Source organism: Rousettus aegyptiacus, unplaced genomic scaffold, assembly GCF_014176215.1.
Source record: "Rousettus aegyptiacus isolate mRouAeg1 unplaced genomic scaffold, mRouAeg1.p scaffold_m13_p_2, whole genome shotgun sequence".
Classification (NCBI taxonomy): Eukaryota; Metazoa; Chordata; class Mammalia; order Chiroptera; family Pteropodidae; genus Rousettus; species Rousettus aegyptiacus.
The window spans coordinates 57,675,657-57,695,233 of record NW_023416295.1 but is presented as its reverse complement, the minus strand read 5'-3'; the positions used below and the strand labels follow the sequence as shown (position 1 = coordinate 57,695,233).

General features: G+C 37.0%; 2 protein-coding genes across 20 annotated transcripts in view; one reads left to right on the top strand and one right to left on the bottom strand.

Annotated features, from left to right (window-relative positions):
* CCDC148 (coiled-coil domain containing 148) overlaps positions 1–12,283 on the bottom strand; it is a 195,135-nt gene extending 182,852 nt beyond the window's left edge. For 4 of the 9 annotated variants that reach the window (XM_036236128.1, XM_036236129.1, XM_016152823.2 and 1 more), the window contains exon 1: positions 11,747–12,260. In XM_036236128.1, coding sequence (XP_036092021.1) covers positions 11,747–11,769 — 23 coding nt within the window. In that variant the 5' untranslated portion in view covers positions 11,770–12,260. Of the gene's footprint in view, positions 1–11,746 lie in introns of all 9 variants that reach the window. The other 5 variants (XM_036236126.1, XM_016152814.2, XM_016152815.2 and 2 more) reach the window with 5 other exon arrangements.
* Positions 12,284–12,290: 7 nt separating this feature from the next.
* The window catches only part of PKP4 (plakophilin 4), a 215,294-nt gene continuing 208,007 nt past the window's right edge, over positions 12,291–19,577 (top strand). For 4 of the 11 annotated variants that reach the window (XM_036236113.1, XM_036236124.1, XM_036236114.1 and 1 more), the window contains exon 1: positions 12,291–12,552. The gene's annotated coding sequence lies outside the window, so the exon portion shown is untranslated. Of the gene's footprint in view, positions 12,553–13,565; positions 13,682–19,577 lie in introns of all 11 variants that reach the window. The other 7 variants (XM_036236119.1, XM_036236117.1, XM_036236111.1 and 4 more) reach the window with 6 other exon arrangements.

Below are 19,577 nucleotides of genomic sequence, written 5' to 3'. Positions count from 1 at the left end.
GTCAGTTCTCCCTATAGAAATAAAGAGTCAATGCCATCCCAATCAACTTCCCAGTTGGCTTCCAAGTTCTTAAAAAAAAAAAACGAAAGAGAGAGAAGTTGATAAATTTTAAAATTTATTCAAAGGCAAAAAACATACAATAGCCAAATTAATTTTTAAAAGGAAGAACAAAATTAGAAAACTTATACTATTTGACTTACTATAAAAGGTATAATTATCAAAACACTGCAATATTGGTAGACGTTTGCTGACATTAGTGATATTGAGCACCTTTTCATGTACCTGTTAGCTGTTTGTATGTCGTCTTTGGAAAATTATCTATCACTTCCTCTGTCCATTTTTAAATCGAATTTTTTGTTATTGAGTTGTATACCAATTTCTTTCATAATCATTTAATAATGCAACTTTTTCTCTTATGTTAGTATTTGAAATAAAATATGTTGAAGATTATTAAAAGACAAATTCTTCTATGTGACATTCTATGACTTGAAAATTTTAATTCCTCCTTTTGTTGATATATTTCCTTTTGAGCTTCAAACGTAATACTTATGATCTGGAAAAAGTACTAATTAACTTTTTGTCAATATCGTTTAGTATCGTTTTCTTTCCACCCTAGAAGAGTGTAAGGAAATGTGAAATACTCATTGATTTATCTAGATTCAATATCTTTAATGTTCATCAGGTATGTGCAATATGACAGTTTTCTGAATGCTGTAAAATTTTGGCTTCTTACTAGTCAAAATCTTTTCTTGTACTTTTATTTATTTATTTTTTTATGCGACATATTTGTTATACTTGCTCTACAGAACATTAGGTTAATGGGATTTCTTAATCAAAATGGATAAGCACTCCCTCTTTTAAAAAAAAAAACTCGTACAGTTAAATAATGAAGTGGAAAGTATGTTCTGCACCCAAATTTGAATCTTGCTATTAGATTTGGCTGCCTTTTTCTATTAAAAGAGCTGTTATATTTTAAAAGCTGCTTTGATAGAGAATTTAAAAAGAGCCCCATTATCAAAAACAAAAATTTGTTAAAAGTAGTATCGACAATAAATAATTAGCTTTTTTTCATGAATGGCTAATTCTATTTTATAGTTTGAAAGACCTAAGAACTGATCGCTTCCTTTAGATTGTTAGCAAAGAAATGTTTTCATCAATTAATATCCTTTGCTAAGAAAAGTTTTTTCCAGTGCTATTTCTCAAATGAAGTATTATTATATAAATAGGCCTGCCCAAAGGATAATTCCTGAGATTATTTCTTTAATGTCTTAAAATATAATAATTATGACATATGCCAGTTCAGAATTATGACAGAAAACAACTAAAAAGCATATTTCAAATAGATAATTTACTTGAAGAAAAAGTTGCCACATAGTTATTCCTGCGGATTAAATGAAAGGCACATCACCCACAAGTCATGCCAGTCTTCCTCTCTTTATCATGCTTTTGGCCAACATTTACATCCCAGAAGGAGGAGAGACAAAAGGCAGAGAGTAGAGAATAGAGTGCTGTTGCAAAACCCTCCGAACTGTAAGAACACAACATTCTGTTCACCCAGAGCTATTCCTGTGCCTCAGTTTAACTATTTCTCCTTCCAGCCTGTGTTGAAGTGATTACAATTTTATCCTTATACTAATACCACTGTTCCTATTTTGCAGAATAAGAAACTGAGGTCCAGGACTATACAAATGCTGTGTGGCAGAAACCATATGCATATCCAGGCAGTCTGGCTCCACAGCCAATGCACCTAACACTCCATTCAACCACAATTCCATGAAGGGAGACAACTCACAGGTGGTTCTCCTCAACATTAATAGTAGACCTCTGTCTTGCACTTGTTTTTTTTTTTGTTTTTTTGTTTTGTTTTGTTTTGTTTTTTTAAATAAACAGCTATTCTCTGCTTAAGGTAAAGATAATGTCCTAGGGGAAGGGAAAGGAAGGTAAGATATAAGTGGGAATTAAGGGGAGAGGAAGCTTAAACAAAGAAGTCTTTTCGAAAACAGTTTAAGGAAAAAGGGTGATAGAGACAGACTTAAGGGCTATAGATAGCAAAGTGATACACATTTTCAGGGAATTTCTTTCAACAGAAAACAAAGCCATGATTTAGAAAGAGATCATGCAGTATTTCATTTTATAAATGAATTAATTTAAGTCCAAGAAAGATTTTAGTCTGATTGATGTATTTTACAGATCAGTAAACACAGGACCAGAGAAATTAAATGCTTTGTCTAAGATTTCAAGAAGCAGGTAGCTTCTATAAGGCAAGAACCCAATCAGATTTGACTTTGAGCTCAGTGTTCTTGCATCAACTTTGTTAAACACAATTTATCAGTTTTTAAAACACAGAAGTGGTAGTTAATAGGTTTGGATTCAGTTCCGAGAACATAAAAAATAACTACTACATACATTCTGAAGATTACAAAACACCTTAAGTTATTATCTTCTTAATAGTCAAATAATATTGTTGAGGAGCAGTATAAAGTTGTAATTTATAAATGCAAGGAAGAAAATTCTTGGTTTAACTGCATACTGTTTTCCTCTATTGCTTTATCCTTATGAAAAATTTTAAATTTACATTATTTTAGTTTTGGAAAATTTAGTCACACACATATATACAGCAAACGAGGTGAAATATCTAAGAGATTAATTTCTTCATTAGAGAGACTGACACGGTTGAATGGAAAGAGTCTTAGGCTGGTAGTTATATGGTCAGTTTTCATGCTGGTTTGTAATCTCGAAAGTTATTTCCAGCTCTAAAATTCCATGATTTTAGAAAACTGATAATTGAAATAAAAATTGGATTAAAATACTAAATTTAAGTATATTTCATCAAAGAAATTATGACATACCACCTAACATAAACCTATGAGAAAACTATATCTAGTGGCTTCAAAAAGAGAGATATATGAGTTAATAAAATGCTGTTTTTGTTACCTATGGTAGTTCGGACTATGTTAAGACATTTTCCCCTAATGTTATTAGAAGAAAGCAAAAGGAAAAGTTGATGTAAAGTAAAAATAAGGAGTCATTTTCTGAGATAAATTTTTAGATACCAAAGACCCCTTTGTTTATGGTCAGATATAGGTACAAGTAGCATACTCATATTAAATGTTCATAAGTTTACACATTTTGTATATTTTTAAATGTAAAACTTCATAATTAATATGTGCGAGAATGGAGAAGTATATTAAGCTTCATAGATGTAAGGCAGTGGAAAAATAAGTGACTTTTCTGAGGCCAATGTAAACCATTGAAAGCCTACAATTTTAAAATCAAGTTTTTCTATTGACCATAAAAATGCATTGTGTGGGTAGAATTTTTTTCTTTCTCAAATTCTCTATAGTAATTTTTTTGGTCTTCTTTGTATTATATATTTGTGTTTATGGCTCACTTTCACATCATTTGGATATGTTAGAAGAAGAATACTCTTCTCAATACCACTCGTGATTTTACTGGCTTCTCAAGTTGGATCACAATAATGATCAGCATCTCTGATGATGTTAGAGGTTGAAATGGACTTATTGGAGAAAATGATCTAAGCGGTCTTCAAGACAAAGAAAAGAGCAAAAGATGAAAATGTAGTCTTCCAAAGACTTATTCCTATCACCTGGGGTAGACAGAAGAGAAAAATTAAAACAACAACAACAACAACAACAAAAACAAATCAAAATGAGAGGGAAATAATGTACATTTTATCTAAAGATACTGTAAAACTGAGGTCTCCAAACATTCTCAACCACATACCTCTACTATGAAATATCTCTAGCATACACTTTTAAAATTATTTATTATAAATTTTTAAGTGCAATATCATCCTAACATTATATAAATTATAAAATACAAATATAGAAAAATCCATGTCTAAAAAAATATAAATAGGATTGACATATATAATATTGACAATTTAAATAAATTTAGTGAGAGTTATGTGATGGAAAATGTTGCATTACCTTGAAAATCTTGGTTTAATATGATTAATCATAGAAAAATTCAAAGTCCAAGTTCAGATCACTCTCATCCTTTGTTCTAAGAGCTATATAATAGCTAACACAGGTGCCACAAAAAAGACATAGAAGTAGTGCAAAATTGGCTTCATGTATGCAATTACAATACTCAAATTTCAATTCCATTCACTAATTCTACAAAGGTTGTAGTTTAGTCTTTTCTCTAGTAAATTTATGACTGATATCAATCAGTTTTCTTGCAAATTTTATTTTAATGTTTAACAAATGAGATATAAATCCACTGAAATGCCATTTGGAAGAGTTTCAATCATGTTAGAAAATTGTTTACATAGTTACTGTGTTTATATATCAGAGTTTTAAGATGATGTGCTTATGTCGTTTTTTTAGTTTTTTATTTGTAATAGCTTTATTGATCTCTAATTTACATTCTATAAAATGCATCCATTATTGAGTACAATGCAATTATTTTTAATAAATATAAAAATTTATCACCATCATTCAGTTCTAGAACATTTCTATTACCTAAAATACTTGTGTTATAACCACTTGCATTCAATACTCCAATCCCAGCCCCTGATAATTGCTGATGTGCTTTCTTTTTTTTTTTTTTTCTTTTTGGAGGTGTTATATACATGGCATTATGCAACATATGCCTGGCTTTTTTCTTCTTGGAGGTTTATCCACGTTATAGCATGTATCGGTAGTTCATTATTTTTATTGCTGAGTATTATTCCATTGTGTCATATTTTATTTAATCGATGGACATTTGGATTAGTTCTAGTTTTTTTCGTATTACAAATTTTAATGTAAAACTCTTTGTATGGACACTTGTTTTTATTTCTCTGAGTAGATTTCTAAAAGTAGAATTGCTGGGTCATATGATGTTTATATTTATATTTTTAAGAAACTGTCAAAAGGCTTTCCAAAGTGATAGTACCAATCAGCAATTTATGAGACTTCCAGTTTTCCTTCATCCTTGTCATCACTTGGTATTGTCAATCTTTTGCTTACATTCATTCTAGTGGTTGTGCAGTGGTATTGTAGTGTGGTTTTAAGGTGTGTTTCCCTAATATTAATCATGTTGATCATCTTTTTGTGTGTTTATTAATCATTTGTATAACTTTTGTTGAAATGCCTATTCAAATACTTTGCACATTTTTAACTGATATATGTCTTTTATCAGATTATGATTACCAAATATTTTTTCCTAGTCTGCAGCTTGTCCTTCATTTTCTTACTGTCTTCTGAAGGACAAAACTTTTATTTTTTTTTATTAAGTGCAATTTATCAATTTCTTTTATGGATTATGATGCAGTATCATATCTCAGAAATCTTTATCTAAAGCAAAGTCACAGATTTTGTACTACATTTTCTTCTAGAAGTCTTATAGTTTTAGTCCTTAGCTCTATAAAGTACCGCCAATACTATATTCTATTATTGTAACTTTATAGTAACTTTTAAAATTGGATATTGTAATTCCTCTTCGTTGTTTTGGGGGATATTTTTGTTCTCATGTATGTCCATTTTAAGACTGGCATGTTGATTTCTCCAAAAATATGCTTCCTGGGATTTTGATACGGATCACACTGAATCTATAGATCTTGTACTTCTTTTGTAAAATTTATTCCTAAGTAGCATATCTTTTGCATGCTACTATGAATGAAATTATTTTCTATAGTTTATTTTGAATTGCTAGTTCCTAGCATATAAAAATACAACTGATTTTTGTATATTAGTCTTGTTGTGTCTGATGATCTTGCTAAATTGTTATTACTTCTAATATTACTATTTTTTTGTAATTCTTTAGGATTGTCTATGTATAGAATTGTGTCATCTACGAGTAAAGACAGCTTTAATTTTTTCCCTTATTACATGGCTAAAACCTCCACCATAGTGCTAAATAAAAGAGATGAGAGTGGACATTATTTTATTTTCAACCCTAGGGAGCAAAAATTCAGTCTTTTATCACAAATGTGATGTTAGATGTATGTTTTTCATAGATGTACTTTAGCAGATTGAGGAAATGCTCTTCTATTGATAATTTGTTGAGCATTTTTATCACGAATAGATATTGGATCTTGTCAATTGCTTTTCTACATCTATTTTCACCATTTTTTTCTTTTCTTATTTTAAAAATCTACTGCACTACAGAAAAATATGGCAGTTTTTGACTTCTCGTTCCTGACAAAGTAATGTACTAGCAGGTGCTGTTGATTTTCTCTCCTACTCCAATTCCAGAGATGCACAGAAGCTGTAACCAGCTATGTGGAAGCCCTCTGGTGACACTTAGCTGACCTGGTGTGTAATGGAAATAGGGCTCCAGAATGGAAAGGGGCAGGTACACTGATTGGAGTACAGGATGTGGAGAGAGCTCTTGCATGTGATTTATTTTCTTTCTGCTATTACTCTAGTTAGCTTATTGTCAGAGTTAAGAAAACAATGAGGTCGTGTTTTCCAAGAATTTATTTTGAGAGAATAACTTCAAATCTAGTATTTTAAATAACATTTTAGCGTGGTGATCAGTTGATATTCCAGAGTTGGCATTGAGCCAAGAGCTGCTTTACAAATGGAGATTGCTGACTTGTCAGGTGCCCTGAATCTTTCTGAGAGCCTTCTTTTGCTTCGGGCTATAGAATTCTTGATTAAGATGTTTTTCTTTTAGCACTTTGAATAGGTCCTTCACTGCCTTCTGGTTTCTTTTGTTTCTCATAAGCCAGCTGTTAATTTTATTGTGGTACCCTTGTATGTGAGTTGTTATTCTTTTGTTGCTTCAAAATTTTTTCACCTTTGCCTTTCAGTAATCTATGATGTACCTAGTTGTGGCTCTGCTTATTCTGTTTAGGATTACTGAATTTCATGGATCTGTATATTAAAATTTTGATGAAATTTGGGAATTTTTAAGTCATTGCTTCTTCATATATATTTTTATATACTTTTCTAAACCCTCCATTTATTTTTGTTCTTCAAGCTACCCCAAAAGTTTCAGAGACTATATTCGTTTTTCCTTCAATCTTCTTTTTCTTTCTGTTCTTCAGAGTGGATAGTTTCTGCTCGTCTAGACTTTCCTTTTTTTTTTTTTTTTTTTGGCAAATCTCATAATTTTTGGTCGAAAACTGGATATTGTAGATAAAAAGAGTATAGAATTTTGGACAAACTCTGGTTTTCTTCCTGACAGGCTTTTTTTTTTTTTTTTTTAATTGCTGGAACTTAAACTTCATAATCTGTTTCCCTTGACTTGTGGAGCCACTGACATATCTGATAAATGTTCCTTATTTTTATTTTCTTCAGCTGGGTTCCTAAAATATCAGTATAAATGCATAAAATAAACATGAATTCTAATACAGTCTTCTGATACCAATGAAGTTGCAAAATGATTCTACCTTGAAAAAGCAATCATATTGCTCATCTTCTCAAAGTTCTTATCTTGCTCTCAACTTTAAAGGAAAAGAACTGAGAATTGAAGAATATAAAACTTCGAGGTTGGGGAGTAGGGTGGGATAGATACCACACTACATTAAGCTCTTTTACTCAACTAAGGTTGGCAATATTTGGAATCGATCAGATCATTCATTTTCTATTCTTTGTTCGTTAGAAAATTTTAGACTGTTGCTCTTCATAGTCCAAGAAGATAGTCATAATATACGTTTGTTTTGTTGTAAAATATTCACATCATATTTTAGTGAAACCTTTTGATTTTAAGGAAAAGAGACTCACTAATGGCAAACCAGAAAAAGAATGTCTTAGGAGTAATTATAAGAAACAGAAATCTTATGAGACAATAAAAAATGAAATATATTCTAGTAACCCAGAAAACATCAGGACCAAAGCAGTTGCTCTCTCTGTCTCATTTGTTCTTAATTCCAAATTCCCAGGGGAAAAATCTGGTTGGCACTGTTGCAGTGCCAATGAATTGGCTACATTTGAATCAGGTCGCCACTGAGGCTGATACCATGGCCAGATGCAAGATCACGAGGCATGCAGGGCTGCCTACTTCAAGGGTCGTGGATATAGGTACTTAGAAACATGTCTGTTATACTTTCCAGATGTTTGATGCCTTTCACATTTTATGAAGTTGTTAAATTCTCATGATTCTATTCTGTTACAAAGGACAGAGCAAGCTGAATATTTCAAATGGAAAAAAATGTAGGTAACCCTTATTTAACCTGCTTGACAAAGCTGAGTTTCAACTATTTTCCCTCATACACATAATTTTATAGCTTTAGCTCTGAATAGAACATCATGCTAACGCACATGAAACTGGTTCTTCTCACACAGGTCCGCTCCCTCATAGAGGCATCCAGATAAGTCCTGGTAGAGATGAGATTTGAAGCCTTTCTTTCTTAGGTGCCTACATGACATAAACCTCTCCTCCACTCTGCCACGTTACTTCACTTTTCCACTTTGAACCGCTAGTCTCATCTTTTTCTAGTCACCTCCCAATATTACTAATTTTTCACTGATGAAAGTCAAATTTCTCCAAAAATTGAAAAAAGGATTAATGAATATTGGCTTTTCTTACTGTGGGAAGCACTTCAGTAGTCTAAGGCACTGTGAAGGATATAGTCATGACCATGATATATATTCTATTCTCTAGGAGAGAAGGCTCACACACAAAGTATACCATGGGATAGAGAGTGCCACAGTGATATATTAAAGCAGAAATCATCCTCTCCAGAGTAAGCGTAAGGTAAGGAAATTTTCAGAAAAATCTTTACAGCTCTAACTATTGGACTGGGCCACTAAGGGCAGGGGAGGATTTGCATATTTAGAGAACGGGCTGAATAGGGCGCAGACAATTCTGAAATCTAGAGCAGAACTATTATTAAGCTCTGGCATCTCTTCTTAGGACCAGTTTATTCCAATGCTTTCTTTCCTTAATTTGCATCCTGCCTAAGTTTTAACATTCCTTTTAATAACAAAACAAAACAAAACAGAAACAAAAACCCACTAGTGGTTATCTGTGTACTTTTTGGAGCATTATCTCCACTGCTCCCACCTTCCCTATATGCATTTTAGAATGAGAAGAGACAGTGTTCTTGCCTTGCACCTTTTCCTTGCTGCCTCTGCTAATATGGAAATAACAAACGTTGGAAAGTTACAAAGTTTTCATAATCATGAAAAATTCAGGTTGACTTCTTTCTAAAGTCAGGGAACTGAAAAGTTCCCTGGCTTTCTGCTGTTTACTTTTGTTTTTGAGGGTGAAGCTCACCAAAGTCTCCCTACTTTCCAACATTCTTTACTTGCCCTAGGCCTACTTCTACTTCCCAGTAATTAGACCCACCCCGGTAGGGCAGCTAGCAAGTAAAAGCTTCCTCTTCTCAAATAGATCATTTGCATTTCTATGGACCCTCAGGGTGGGAGACAATGGTTTCTAACCTTCACTGAAAATCAGGAATTCAGGCACTGCAATTTGCAAGAAAAGAGCGCTTTTGTAGGAGAAAACTTTATGGCAAAATGAGTTAGGATTGAGGAGAAAGTACACAATCTTTAGAATCATTTTGGTTGTTTTAACTACCATTGGGGGTGAAAAAATAGAAGTCTAGAGAAATTCCCTTCAGACGGTTTCTTGGTGAAAGGAAAGGACGATAGATGGAGGTAGGATAGAAGGAAAGTGGTTTTACAAAAGGTCAGATATTTAAGGCATAGTGAAAAAAATAATAATAATAAAGGAAAGGATGTAACACATGCCCTGAGAGAGAAATTATAATCAGCAGAGCAAAATCCTTCAGGAGAAAGAATGACCATGTTTAGTAGAACAAGTGGAGTATGAGCTTAGAAAAGAAATGGGTGGACACCCCTTCTTAGCCAGGACTGAAGAAAGTGATGAAGTGTAAAAACTGAGGCTGAGGTTTAGGAAAGTTTAATAGAGAAAGCTCATGGTGGATGCCTCAGTCAAGTATGAGGCAAAATCATCTGCAGAACTGGAAGAAGACCAAGTATAGTGGGATCTTAACGACAGCAGAAATAGGACAGGTTTGGGAGAAGTGCCCTGGATAATGTCCCTGGATAAGCGTCCCGGATAACTAACCCACTGATGAGGAAAGGAATTTAGAGGACCAGTGAAGACCCAGCCTAGGCTGGATAGCATAAACTTTTGGAATAAAATTTCTTAACCCTATCCAGCAATGCTTAGTAGTGCATGAGTAGGTTCAAAAGAAAACTTTCAACTAACTATAAAAATTATGAAAAAAATAATGTTGAATGAAAACATTTTAGGGGACATTACTCATGGTGAACTTTAGTAACATCTTAATCATTGCAAACTTGAAATACACAATATCAAAACACTCTTCAAATACATGACCTGAGAATAACACAAGATTATTGGAGTAAAAAAAAAAAAAAAAATCAAATGGTTCTTTTTTCTTTTTTCCATGCTAGCCTAAGGCATGAAAAAAGGAAATATAATTTTTTCCTTTACATTAGACACATTTTCCTTTTACCCAGTATTAATTTTTTTTAAAAAAAAATCCAATTCATTGGTATCTTGTTAGTACATTAAAAATGTCTTATTTACAAAAATTTGTATTTTACCTTTTCTAATCTCCTATAAACAAGGGCAAACACACACACACGTACAGTCCAAAAGCCAGAAATCAATAACAGGATGATCTAATTTCCATGATGGCAAAGCATGAGACAGTACTCCATGGCCCCTGGTGATCCTAATTCTGAAAATATTTAGGGGAGACACTCATATGTTCAGCTGTTTTGTTCTGCAGTCCAACATTGCATAGGATTATCAACTAAGTTCAAATTTTACTACAAATTGTCAGAGATATTTTTCTAATCAAGGTACCATATTACTATTTCCTACCTATGTTTGTTTCCTCAAATACAGTTAGATAATGAAACAATAGCAAAGCACATTGTCCAACTTAAAATTCAGGACAATACTTGGACATACGTAGCTTGCACACATATTAATCTTCTTCTCTAGACAAAATTTTTATAATTTCCAAAATCCTATTTGCTTTTTTTTTTTTTCATAATATGGTCCCCCCAGCTTGGGGCAGTAACATAAAGATAGTCTTCTTACTAAAGAGATCAGTATAAAAAATGGGAAAATCATCAAAGAAGGAATCTCAGAATATCAGTGGCCATTTGATAGAGCAATACAATGCTTAAAAGCCTAATATATTCATGAAGTCCCACTTTAATATGGAAGTTATTTACAAAATCATTTAGTATTGACAAATTAGTACAAAATAACTTTAAATAAAAGCATAGATTTATTATTAAAGCTCAAGATTTTTGCATGTACTTATTCCATGGCTCAGTGTTTTTTATCAAATTTGAAATAAACTGGAAAATACCCATGAAAATCCATCCATTGTAATGTAGCTCCTTTACTCTCTTGTGAAATCATTAGAAACATGGATCGACTGTCACTTGTGCCTTTCCCCACCCTTTAACCTTTTAGGGGAAAGAGCAAACACCTGTCAAGTACACAGTGCAGAATGCATATACAGATGGGTGTTTAACAAATATCCTTCAACAAAGAGATTGAAGGTTTGCTTTGGGAAGCAGGGAACACATTACTTTATGTGTTGAGCTGATGACATCCATTATACAATATGTCAGCCTGTTTCCTTGCCAGAATATCATCCAAAGGAAATCCTTTTTGAGTCTTTTTTGGGTTGAGTTATAAGTTTGGAGACCCAAAATTTTGAGGCAAGATCCGCCCCAGGTTAGGAGTGGTTGAGAAGAACAAGTAGAATTCAGGAGTTTCAGTGATGTCAGGAAAAAGCAGCGATTTAAGGGATGGGGTGCAGACTCACCTGGATAAGTAGAAGCTGCACATATGTCAAAGGTCAAAGGGCATAGCCTCATGGGCTCCCAGACGCGGGAAAAGTGAAACGCCCACTCCTAGGCTCTCACCTTCAAAGATTCGTTTAGGGGTTCAGTTGTTCCTGCCTTTGACGCCAGGGACCAACTCTACCTTTTACAGCTGGAGCTGACCGGAAGGCAAAGCAAAAGCCGCGTCAGATTTCAGAACCTGCTCCCGGGAATCCCCCTATACTTCTTTCCCTCACCTCCTCCAGTGCCCAAAGCCAGAGACACCTTCATCCTCCCCACTTTCTCCAGGCCCTCTCGCTCTTAACAGCATCGGTCTCTATGGCGACCTGAAACCGCAGTTCCCATAGGCCCGTTCAATATGAGGGCCGGGCCAATGGGGAGGGCCAGCCTTTTTCTTCGGACCAATGGGGTTGGCGTGGAGCAGGTCCGGAGACGGCGGCGTGCTGACGTTCCCGGGAGCCTGGGGCTGGCTGGGCAGGCGGGCTAGCGGCTGGGCGGGCGGCGGCGGCGGCCTCTGGGCAGTAGAGGGGGCTCCGGGGCTGAGTCTGTGTCGTTGCTGGCCGCGGAGGCGGCACCATGGGCACGGGGTAGAGGGGCAAGTTGGCCACCGCCGCCGCCGGGGGTGGTGGGAAAGCCGCTTCGGGGGAGGGGGAGGGTGGGAGAGGGAGGGACGGGCAGCCGCTCGGCCGCGGCACTTTTTTAATATTTTCGGGTGCCGCAGCGCCGACCTCTTGGCGGTGATGTCTCTGATCCCTGGAGCGACGACGGCCGCTGCCTAACCTGGAAAGTAAGTGTGCGGGCTAGCGGGAGAGCGCGCAGACTCCTGCCCACGAGACCCCGGCCCTCGCCCCCTTGCACCCCAGCCAGGACCTGCCTGCGAGGGCGCAGGGGGGACGGGCGCCTCCCTCCCGTTACTCCATCCCCACCGCCTCGCGGCCGCCTCGGCTTTCCTGCCCCACCTCGTGTTCCTGCCCGCACTCGCCTGGCTGCTCCCCTCCCCCCGGCAGGCGCACAAGTTTCACCCTCCATTTGCTTTTCCCGGCGATTACTCTCCACGGGTCTCTCCTACACACCGCACACGACCCCTGCCCACGTTGGCCTTTTCGGATCCAGAGCCCCCAGCCTCGAACTTGAGCGCCACGCCGAGCCCTCCTGGACCTCTGCCGAGAGGGAGAGGGTTCCCCGCTCCTGCCCTCCTGGCACGCCGCCCCGCGCCCCTAACACCCTGAGGCGCCCGCCTTCCCCGGCTTTCGGGGCCGTCTGTCCGTCCTTCCTGCCCCAGATCCTGCGTCCTGGCCCTCTCCTCTCTCTCTCACGCCCCTGCTGCCTGGGTAGTCCTGCGTTTGCCCCCTGAGTTCCACGCTCCTGCGGGCTCTGCCCACCCCGCTCTGTCCAGTGTACCCCTCTCCCCTCGCCGCGTATGTTCGCGCTCCACCCCACCCGGTTCCCCAGACCCCAGCTTCCCCGGCTGTCCTTCTGCGCCGCGGCTTTCTTCTTTCCCTGCCAGGAGTTGAAGCGGAGCTGCGGCACCCCCCCTGGCGGATCGAGTGTCCCTGTTGGGCGCTGGGGCTGCCCGGCTCTTTCCCCTTTTCCCCCTACTGGGAAAGCGAGGGGGTGAGCGGCAGGGACAGGATTTGGCTGCGCGTTGGCTGAGTGCGACAAACAGCGAGCGCAGGCAGTGGAGGCGCCGCGGCTGCCGCGGCTGCTCCGGGCGCAGCAATAGGCAGGTGTCTGTCCGAGGGGTGGGGGGGAGGGGGGACGCACGCCACGGGCTCCTCTATTGGCGACACATTTGTGCAGGAATGTGAGGAATGCACCAGGGGCATAGTCCACAGGGCCCGCCGCGGCTGCAGTAGCGCTTCCCTGGCCCAGCTCCCGCCGCGCAGCCAGAGGTCACCGGAGCATCTTCGGAGCTGGTGAGGTTCGCTCCACTCTTCTCCCCTTGCCTCTCTCCATGCAGCAGAGAGGGCGGCGGAGGGGAAGCACGGCAGTTCTGTTGGGTATTATCTAGCCTTGTGCCTGGGTTTTTGCTGCATTGGTCTTTAGGACCACGAATTGGGGGCCGATGGCAGTGTAGCCAAGGTTATTGATCATTGCAGAAGGTTCTTGGCAAGTTTGGTTTGCAAGGTTTTAATTCTGCCTGTTTTTTTCTGAGGGTTTTCAGAAAACCTGCAAGAAAGGGTGCCGAAGGTTCTTAGAGTAATGAGCTTGCAGCCAACGTATTTTAGCTCTATCAAAAAATGCCTGTTAATGCTCATGGACGGGGGATGTTCTGCAAAAGAGATCTTGAATGCATCACTTTGCTGTCGTAAGAATTGTAATTTTTCTCTTCATACTGGGCTGTGTTTAGACCTCTTATAATATATAATGAATAGAAACAGAGAAGCAGTGTTTGGTCAGCGATGGGACAGATAGAACTGTCTGGTACAGTTAAATTCGGGGCGTGTCAGTTACCATTGAAAGTAACACTGGGACAACATAATCATGTATATCTAAAGATGTAATTTATTAGTTGAGATTTCAGTTCTTTCTCTGTTACTGAGTTTGAAAAAATAAATACAGTCCTACAACTTTCAAAGACTTGCTATTTTGTGTAAAATCAATAATGATTAGTATACATTTTTGGTCACATTTTATTTTCCTTAGTACAGAAAAGCAAATTTTTGAGAGAAGACATTTTTCTAGAATTGGGCTTAGATTCTTTTATTTACAAAGGGAAAGTAGATTACTGCTCCTCTTTTTGAATGCAGTATATTGCTGTAGAAGTATCTTCATTTCTGGTGCCTGTGAAACAGTATGGAAAATGGCAACTTGAAAATGAGAACAATGTCCAAAATAAGTGTTTCTGCTGAGAAGCGTACTATGTGTGCTTTTATTTTTGACAGTTTACTTTGAAGCTTGAGTTTGCTATAAGCCTTTCCACACTTTATTTGTATTGGATTCAGGAATATAATAAGTTGATTGTCCAGCTATCTCCCAACATCTGTTTTGGGTGGATCAAGTGCATTGAAAAGTATGATGAACACCTTTTAATTAAGAAACCAATGGAAAGGAGAAGTAGAAAAGAAAAAAAAAGCTTTTGCATTGGCAAAAGTTGTGTTTTTTTTGGCTGCTACACTGTTTTTCAGGTATGCCCATAGTAAGTGGACCTTCTAATTTAGAGGTTTAACTCTAAATTATAGTTAGCCACACTGTGTAAGATATTGGGAGGTGTTTGCAAATGCCAACAGGAAACATTATGTAACAGTATCATATTACAGCAGAGTTTAATACGTGCTTATTTGATTTGATATGAAGATTAGAAGGTAAAACACATTTAATTTCTCTGTTATATTGGGAATTTAAATAACCCATTGAAGTATATAGATAATGTATATACAGAATTGGTCATTCAAGTAAAGGTAGGCTTTTGGTTAGAAATTTATTCTATAGATAATAGATATTTGAAGAGAGGAAGTTTTAAAACAGATGATCATCACAATCCAAAACAGTATACACTGTGTTTTGACTAAGTACATTCCTTCCCCACCCCCCACTATTATGTAAGGAGAAGGTGCTGCATCTAATACATGTTATCCTGAAGATCCTAATTTGGGGAACAAAGTATCCAGTTATCTTAATTCTTATCTTTAGAGGGAGGTAGGGGGGAGCAAGATAGTGATGAGAGCATAAGAGAAGATAAGCAGAGAGTAGGAGCAGCTGATATTCATCCAGAAAAATATATATATGTTGTTGCTGCATTTACAAGCTGAATAAACCGAATTTAATTTAATGAATAGTTCTCACATCATAATTTGAATTTAAAGAAACTACTACCAAACTTAGTTTAATAAATAGTTTAGCAATTGTATGGCTTGGAGTATTTGGATTAAGTCTATATCTAAAGTCAGAAATGACATTTTCTTCCTTTTCTGAGCTACACAAACTGACAAAGTAAATTTAATTAACTTTATTTAAATCTACTTAATTTTTAAAAATACAGTTATTCCCCAATTTAAAACTGAATAATTTCCTTACTGCTGACTAGGGATTGATTGAAACAGAGAATTATCATACCCTGGATGATGCCAGTCTTTCGCTTTACTACTTTGAAATATTATATTTTGAGAATACTCTATAAAGTTTTTTCTGTTTCATTCAAGAAGTAAATTGCTTAATTCAAAAATGGACATCATTTTTAACTGGAAGATAAAATAGGTTATTCTATGGCAAAAAACATCCATAGAATTGTATGTCACTTTGGGAATTTGCCCTCACACCTTCAGTATACTGGGAGATAATTACTTCTTCAATGTGTTAAATGGTTTTGTAATGCCTTTTCTGCACTGAAGGGGGAAGAAGAATTTGAAACACCAGTGGACTTGATATGTTTGGAAAAGTAACTATTTCACGCCCAAACTGTGACTACAAAGAGTTGCAAATAGAGAGGGAAAGTCTTTAAGCATACCTGAATAAGGCTTCATATACTGCCAGTAAGTGATGGTAGCAGTCAGCAGGTCAGTTTGATGTCCAGCAGTAAGAAATAACAGGCTTCTTTTAGGGTGAGATCACACCCTGAGTCACAAGGAGCAATAATTCATGTGCTTGCTGGTTTCAATTGAGAAGTTGTACTACATTCAGATGTTGCTCACATGCCTCTTTAATAATTAAATAGAATAATGTTACTCTTGTAGGGGCTATGTTACCATAACTAAATTGTTACATTTCAGTTAAACTTAGAATGCTGCAGTCAACTTTTCATTGATCTTTTATTTAGACTTATTTGATACACCAATAAATGTTGGCTACATTGCTGATCATTTATTGGTCATAGACTTGATAATATTATAGTTACTATGGCTCATATCTAGTGATTTAGAGAGAATGATAAAATGTCATTAGAGGTAAGATTGTAAATTTTTAGCATTATAAAATATATACATTAAAATATGGAAGTATCTGAATTATTTTAAGCCATATCATTGTGAGGCATTTTTCCTGAACCAAATAATACCTGCTGATTGGGTAGATATCAGTCCCTGTAGGTACATATATCATATAGCCCTCACAGAGTTCAGAACTCACAAATGAAGGGTGAGGAGGGAGGGAGCCAGGGGAACCAGTAACCCTCTTTTTTCAACAGCTGAGGCATGTTTGACTTCTGTAATTATTGTCTATATTAAACATAAATTTAGCCGATTTGCAAATATCCAAAGGTGTTTGTTCTGCGCTTCTCTAAACTGGATCCCCTCCCTGCCCTGCCTCCCCCCCCCCCCCCTCCACCCACTAATGAATGCATCTCTTTTCTTGGAGAGGCAGAGAAAGCCCCTTTTTAGGTGCCATTAGATAGAATATAGTAGTTGGCGCCTAGTGTTCCAGGTTGAATTTAGAGTGGATTTGGGTTTTTGTCATAAAATCATTTTATAGGAAAGTTGTTACGTAAAATGTGTAGTGGAAATGGAGGGTGTTATGCAGGCAGGCTTTGGGAGCCTGGCCTGGAGCTTAGAATACAGTTATTCATAGACACCCACAACCCATTTACAAATACACTTTTAAGACCCTGGGTAGATGGTGTCCAACATTCTGGTCTACTGTAACTTCTCTCTTAAATTACAGGCATGAGAGGAAGATGAAAAGCACCCTAAGCTGGAAATTAGATCTGCCAGTAAACCTTATGACCTCCACAAAGCATTTAACATTTGGGTTATAGCTTCATTCTTTTTAAAAATGGAGGGTTTAGATTGCATTGATCTAAGATACATTTCATCTCAAGGTTTTCAGTTCTCAGTATCTTTTTTTTTTCCTAAGAAAAAATGGTTTCCTAAGCAATCATGTATATAGTCAGTCCTATTCCCCCTCTTATTCTAAATCATAGAAACAAAGAAGTTGGGGTTCTCCTTTGAAACTTTTGAGTCTCCTTCATATTCATCTTAAATAGCTTTCTTTTTTTTTTATTTTTTTTTAACAGTATCATTTTGGGAAGTGAGGGGAAGGGATTAAAGCATATGTTTTCAAGATCTTGCCGTCTGCTTCCACCAAAGATTAACTATGGTAGTTTAGGCCAGGGAAAGTCCTTGGGATTTCACCTTCACCCTGAGTGAAACCCATGAGAATTGCCATTAAGACAATGAGGCAGGTATTGTGGTTAGCAGCCAGACTGTCATAGTTCAATTTTGGCACTTCTATTTGCTAGGTGTGTAACTTGGTAAATTATATATAATCTCTCTGGACCTCATTTTGCTTATCTGTAAAATGGAATGATGAAAGTATCTGGATACTTTATGTGGTGGTTGTGATAACTAAAGGAGTTAATATGTGATAAAGCAATTATAATAGGGCCTGGCTCAGGGCCAGTACTTAATACATTTAAGTCATTGGTTTTATTCTTATACCATAGTATGTATAATGCTTTCTGTAGCATCTTCCATAGCCAGGCAAATTATTGGTTTGCTTTCTGTTATCTTAGTCAATATGATTATGAAGAAGTAATCTATTAATGAAACATTATTATGAGCTTGAAAGTTTGTAAGAGCTTGCCTGTAAGGAAGAGAATCCAGAAAAATAAATCAAATATGGGCCCTTTTAAAAATAAGACCGTTATAGCTTCTTTTCTTTGTGTAGGTAATACTTGGAGGCATGTAAACACAACTCTCGTGTAGGAAGCTTGGGTAAATACAACTTAGTAAACTGTAAGGTTTAAAAGGTGAAGACTGATAATATATTCCAGGAGCCACAAGTGGAAACACTTGCACAATGTAAGACATACATTTTTAAATATGTATACAACTATTGCATTTGTAATTCTAAGCGGTAGTCATTTTATACAATGTCTTCAAGTCAATCCATGAGGAAAGTGTTACAAAAATGTTAATCATTTGTGGACTGAACCGCAGCCTGTAAATTAACTCTTTAAGCTGCCTTTTCTGTCCAAAATTAATCACACTTGAAATTGGCAGGAAACTGTCAAAGCAAGAAAAACTAGAAGAGAAATTTGGAAGATTTGCGATGTAAACCAATAGACAGTAATTTAATAGATACCAAAAGACTCTAGTTCTAGTCCTGGCTGTGCATCCCTTAAGCAAGTCATTTAACTCTTCTAAGCTCTAGTTTTCTCGTGTATAAAATGAAGGAGTTATACGAGATTCTCTGTAGAGGCCTTCATGTACTTATATTTCACCATCTCATTTGATTACATTTTTTTCCTCAGGAAGAATGTACAGTCTTCCCAAGAATCTATGACAATTTACCCTCCAGGATAAGCGGGAAAATTTGAAGTTGTATGCCTAGAATACTCAGCTTCTGAAAATTTAAGTGCTGCAGCCAGACAAACATTTGACTCAATACCAGCAGAGTCAGTGGCTACCATCTTGGATTCATTTATTAACAAGTCCGCTGTGCACATTTGAAGTTTAACCCTTCATTGAGACTAAAATTTCTAAAAGTTGGATAGAAACAGAAGGAATTAAAATGAGAAAGACCCATTTTCCATTGTTTTGGTTTGATTTATCCTCAAAGATACTAAATTACTGAGACAGACTTGTTACTCCGAAAAGATGGTTTTCCATGAACACTTAATGTTGGTAGAAACTTGCTGATCCATACCTCATTATAGAATATGAGCACTTTTTATTTAACTCTGATTTTGGAGTATAGACAAACTACCAGTGTTAAGAAATTGGGATGGATTTCAGCAGGATGATTTTTTACTTGGATTGCTGTGTGTGTGTGTGTGTGTGTGTGTGTGTGTGTGTGTGTGTGTGTGTGTTTTAAGCAATTTAAAAATCCAGTGCATATAGCTTCTCCCAAATCCTGCTTTTTGCTACAAACAGGGTG